The sequence below is a fragment of the Colius striatus genome, chromosome 12 (assembly GCF_028858725.1).
Source record: "Colius striatus isolate bColStr4 chromosome 12, bColStr4.1.hap1, whole genome shotgun sequence".
NCBI lineage: Eukaryota > Metazoa > Chordata > Aves > Coliiformes > Coliidae > Colius > Colius striatus.
This window is the reverse complement of record NC_084770.1, coordinates 14,432,957-14,438,517: the sequence shown is the minus strand read 5'-3', so window position 1 is coordinate 14,438,517 and position 5,561 is coordinate 14,432,957. Positions and strand designations below refer to the sequence as shown.

At 44.4% G+C, this 5,561-nt stretch overlaps 1 protein-coding gene across 1 annotated transcript; it reads left to right on the top strand.

Moving 5' to 3' along the window:
• The first annotated feature begins 932 nt into the window (after positions 1-932).
• Positions 933-3,974, top strand: KCNE4 (potassium voltage-gated channel subfamily E regulatory subunit 4). The gene is made up of 2 exons (XM_062005868.1): positions 933-1,018; positions 1,452-3,974. The coding sequence occupies exon 2, from the start codon at positions 1,478-1,480 to the stop codon at positions 1,964-1,966; it is 489 nt and encodes a 162-aa protein (XP_061861852.1). The 5' UTR covers positions 933-1,018; positions 1,452-1,477; the 3' UTR covers positions 1,967-3,974.
• Positions 3,975-5,561: the final 1,587 nt, after the last annotated feature.

The following is a 5,561-nucleotide window of genomic DNA, read 5'->3' as shown; positions in this document are numbered from 1 at the left end:
TGAGTGGGAACTCCGTGGGCCCTGCACCCCAGCCCTGCATCCTGGCTCTGCCCTCCCCAGCATCCTGCTCAGCCCAGCAGCCGGCTGCAGCAGCGTCTGGTGCTCACTCAGTCAGCATTCCCCTGCCCAGAAGTTCTTAATGTCTCCTCAGACAAAAATCTGCATACACTCAGTGGTCCTGTGGACTACTTATGCATAAACAGCACACAGGCTGTGCAGCTCTTGGCTGCTTCTACAAACAGTGGGAGAAAGGGGCTGCAAGCTTCACAAGCTGCAGGTTGCTCCCTGCACCTTTGTGTTGTTTATGTGGGGAATTGAAAGCCCATACCTGCTGCTTTGATGGTGGAAGTTAGGTGGCACCAGCACCCCTCCATCCAAAACTCACTCCAGACCCAGGGCCCAGTTCTCCACAGCCCCACACCTTACGGCTAAATTGAGCTGTAGCATGAGTTGAAGGTCACCATTTTGCACACACTTTAGAAAGCTTTGTCACTAGTCTCAGACAAAAAAAATGACCCGTTTCCTCTCACGTCTCTTCAGGGAAAACTCTGTCTAACAGACATGTAAATAACTCAATTGTATCTGCTATAAAATTCAGATGTATATTTTTTTCTGTATTTTATGACAAACAGAAAATAATGGTGTGCAGGTTTATCCATTCTGCAGAGCAGCTCTCAGGCTAACAGAGCAGATTCAGCAGCTGAGGTGGCAGTGAAAGGAAGATTCAGAAGCTGAAAGAGGCAGTGCTGAACTGGTTAGGAAAGAGTAAAATCTGAATTCCCAGCTCTTTTTCTTTTCACAGCTGTTAAGAGTTCAGTGGGTTGAACTACAATCCTTCAAGTTCATCTGTTGACTCCAACACAAAACTATTATAAACCGTGCCTCTAAAACACGTGATGAAACATTTCTTGAGAGCTATTTGTTCCAACTGCAGCAGAGGAAAGTTTTCAGAACCCCCGGCATTGGGCAGAGGGAAGGTCTTGAGCTCTGCAGACAGAGGCATTATTTGCATACCGACGTAAGTTGCTTTTTGGGTTTCTTTTTTCCTGCATTATTGAATAAAGTGATACTTCTAACTTTCCCCCACCTATGGAAAAAATGATCAAGTAGCACAAAACTATGTTTAGGTGCCTAGCAGAGTGTTTCTATTAGTTTTCTTTCTTTTACCTTGGGGATTGAAGGGGGGAAGGTATAATTCAGCATAGAACTCAGCATGATTTTACATGACATTTTTTCTTTCCTCTAACATTTTCTGCATATGAATAACAGTTCATTCACTTACACCATTAATGCAGAGGTAGGATAGACTGCAAGCTTCAACCAGATGTGTTTTGCAAGCTTAGAAGTTACAAGTAGCAAGGAATAGTTTGGAAGTATCTTTTTGTCAGAGATTTCTTTTACATCTTTTATCTGAAGCTTGATCTCATGTGTATGTACACATTCTCCTCCAGGACCTAGCTGTGGTAAGACACCTTCCATGCTGAAGATGGACCATGCTAACGTGACCCAAGCCATGCTCGATGCTGAGTCCCGCAGCGCAGAGAAGAACAGCAACGAGTATTTTTACATTCTGATTGTCATGTCTTTCTACGGGATCTTCCTGATAGGGATCATGCTCGGCTATATGAAGTCCAAAAATAAGGAGAAGAAATCCAATTTGCTTCTGCTTTACAAAGATGAGGAGAGAGAATGGGGGGAAGCTGTGAAGCCTCTACCAACCATCTCGGGGCTGAAGTCTGTGCAGATCCCCATGATGCTGAACATGCTGCAGGAGAGCATGGTGCCATCCCTGTCCTGCGCCATCTGCTCCATGGAAGGCAGCAGCGTGAGCTCCGAATCCTCCTCCCCAGACGTGCACTTCACCATCCAGGAGGAAGTGCTGGATGCTGAACTGGGGGAAGTGTCAGAAACGCTCCTCAACGAGAGCAGCGAGGGATCTGCAGAAAACATCCACAAGAACTCCTAGCACTTGCAGAGCTCCCTGGATCGGCTGCCAAAGCGTGAGTGGAGCTCCCACTAAGAACTTGTGGTTCTACTTTCTAAGGAACTCTGAACAGGTATCCGTGCCCCAGGGCCTGAGGCGTTCCTGAGAGCTGGCAGGACAAGGAAGCAGTGGTACCCAGCTCCAAAGTGGAACTTGCACATAATTGGGATGCTTAATTTTAATTTTTACATTATTATTTCTTACCATAGGAGCTAAACCCAAGGAGAATATATATATATTTATTTTCTAATGAAGGAACTATTATTGGCATGTCTCTGCATATTTCAGAATTCTGTAAATATCTGGGAAATGTTTTAGGGAAGTTACCCTAATGCAAGTGCCTGGTTGTTAAAGATGATGAGTGATGCTCATTCACATAAAACTGTGGTAGACTACAAGTACTTTCACTGTTTTTCTTATAACAAACCACAGTCAACAGCAGATTTGCTCAATGAGGCCTCAAAAGCTGAAAATGCTGTAGCTGAAGGGAGATTGCAGCATGGCTGGAGGCTGACTTCAGGCACATAAAGGAAAAAAAGGAAGAAAGAGAGGCACTGAATTTCTAGGAGGTTTGTAAAGCCCAGTTTCAAATCCATACCACTACATCTATTCTTGCTTAAGTTGTACCTGTAGCGGCTGGGTCAGGTTCAACAACTTCTGCTGCAATCCAGCCTTTAACTGAGTCCCTAGCAGGAGAAGTGGTTTTGCTTTTTTGCTTTTGTGTTTTTTAAAGATATGTACATATGATCACTAGAGGCAAAGATCTGTAAGTTAAAGAAGACATTAAAAGATCTTTGTTACAAGGTGTGAGATGTAGAAAGGCTTGAACAATTGCTGCTCTGTAATGCCCCCCTTGGAAAATAGGTGGAATTCAGAATGGAATTTAACCTAGCAAGGGTGAAACCCTGGCCCCACTGAAGTCATCAGCTGAGTTGTCCTGACTTCAGGGGACGTGCACAAGATTTTGTGCTTCTCTGTTGGAGTTAAATTCTCCATCTGAGGTCAGTACAACTGCATCCATTTACACCATTAAAGAATCTAGACTTTCTGCCCTATTGAAGACAGTGTACATAAACATTGCGTTACATCCTCTTTCCTTTATAATCAGCTTGCATGTGACATCTGCATTTCTCTGAAGTCATTAGTAACTAGTTTTTAGAACCCTCCCAAGCTTCCCCCCTCCCCCCAGTTTAATGGTACTGTGATCTGTTTTTTTCAGATGCTCATGAAGTTAGTTACCAAATTATTGCACTGTTAAAGAAGTAAGAACGATTAAAAACAAGAGAATGGCTATTTCGATCATACCTTATATGTTATAATAACTTATGACATTTTTTGGGTTAGTTCAGAGGCACGAGGGCTGGAGAGCCTGGATCTGAAGCATTGCACAGCAAAACCTTTGCAAAATGTCTCCTCGTATTTCCTGCGCTAAAATAGCCCCGAGATTTATCCACTGGCATTAGAGCTTGAGAGGCAGCTGGAAAAATATGAACGCTGAGCAGCAGAGACCAACTGAAGCGAGAGTCTGCTGCGCTTCTGCTGTTTCGAAGGGAGAGCTCTGCCTGTGGCTTGGCGGCTGAAGGCGACGCAGCCCGCAGAGGTCTCGCTGTCTCTCTCCAGACGCAGCCGAACAAAGGCTCCATTGTGCTCGCTGAGGGCCTGATTCCATTCGGACTGAAGGCAGTGGGAGTTTTTCCATCGACTTCAGTGAACTTTGGATCAGACCATATAAAGCTTTTTGGTAGATTTACTCCAAAAGGGGCTGTTTTAAGTTTGAAAGAAGCCAAATTAAGTTTGGCACTTTGCCTGGAATCACTTGAATCCCGAAACTTTCCAAATGAGACTGACATGCGCGAGTTGTCACATTTTCCATTGCTCTCTCCTTCGTCCTGTCGGTATAAATGTATTTGTATCTGTAAAAATCCCGATGTATATAATTCCTAACATTGAGTTGTAAATAGTTGTCTCATCGTATTTAAAGTTTATTGTTTCTACTGGCACTAATTTTTATTTAAATAAAGAAACACATTTCCTGGAAGAGTTTCCACGTTTGTTCCCTACGTCAAATAGAGTTCCAGTAACGAGACTGGGCAAGATTGTTACAGGATCCTTTTCTTAGCCTCTTTTTCAAGTGATTCCTTGTGTTTGACAGTACTGCAGCATTGCAGGCCGACAGTAGAGCTGAGCCAGGCACTCCAGATCTGCCTTGATTTCGTGCTGGTTCTTTGGGGCACTGGGCAAATTCCTCATTCTCAGCTCCTGCCCATGTGCAGGCAGGGTCAGTGAGATACCCAGAGTGCTCCTGCAAAGAGCTGTTGGTGCTGGTGAGCCATTGTGAAGCCTGGCAAAGCTGACAGGCTGCTGTGAACACATTTTTTGGTCACATATTCAGCCTCCTGAAAAGCCTGCATTTTGAGTTTTGGTTTTAAATTTGCATTGTAGCAAATTGGGTGGGCTAGGATTGAGGTTGTAGGCAAGTGTCTGCCACAGGTCTCTGTTCCCACTGGATTTCTGGTACTTGGCCGTGGTACGCAGCTGGTTTTGTCACAAGCTTCGACCCTGGTCTCACTGTTGCTGTGTTATTGCCAGCGTTAGGGATGGGGCAGGTTTTGGGATTCTGACTCCTAATGTGGGGCAGAAATGTTTAGAAGCAACTTTGTACTTGTGTATCTTCTTTGAGCTGTGACAGTACATATTAGGTCACAGGCAGTGGCTGAGACCTACTTACATGGGATAATTTGAGGTTGTTTCAAAAATCAGGTTGCTATAAAGCTGTATCAGCTCTCTTCCACAAAACCTGTTCCCCTGTGCTCTGCTCTCTTCACTCTCTCCCAATTAAATAATTCTGAGGCTTGTTCACAAGCTTCTGTGGACCTAAAGCTCCCCAGCAGCAGGACCACATTTCCCTCCAGCGATATAATTTCCCGGGACACCCACAGTGTCCTGGAATAGCGGGTCAGCAATGTTGCGTCCTCTCCGTTTACCCATGCTGCTGTCTCTGTGTTTCACTGTTTCCACTGCCACAAGGATGAATCAAGAGGCTTCTGACAGCACTCGTGATAAGAAGGGAAAACAGATCAAAAGGTAAATTACAGCTCTGCTTTATGGATCAAAAGCTACCTCATTCCAATGGCTGCTTGGGTTAAATTGAGCTCCTGTAAAGGGAAACACTGTGTGCTTTGGGGTGTATTTACACTGAAGTGAGCTAGGAAGCACAACAACATGGCCATCATCTTGCAGACTGGGATGGAGCTGCCCTGGGCCCACAGGGTTTGAGAAAGCATGAGTGGTGGTTTGATAAGCATTTGGTTTCATCCTAGGGCATTTGTCTTTGTCAAAATTAGTATTTTGATGTCACCAGGGGGAGAAAAAAAAGGCAAAAATATATCTTGTCTATAAAAGCTAATTGGATGTGCAACTGAATGCAATGATGCCTTGAAGACAGCCCAGTGACCTGAGACTACAAGGTAGCTATTACCTCAAATTAAAGAAGCATTCTTAATCTTGAAAAGCTACAGACGGAAGGGAGAAAATTGCTGCCATTACCCTTGGTTCAAAATCCTTTGGACTATTAAGG

Bases quoted from the DNA above. Each gene is read 5' to 3' on its own strand.
- KCNE4 (XM_062005868.1), top strand. From the start codon at position 1,478: ATGCTGAAGATGGACCATGCTAACGTGACCCAAGCCATGCTCGATGCT.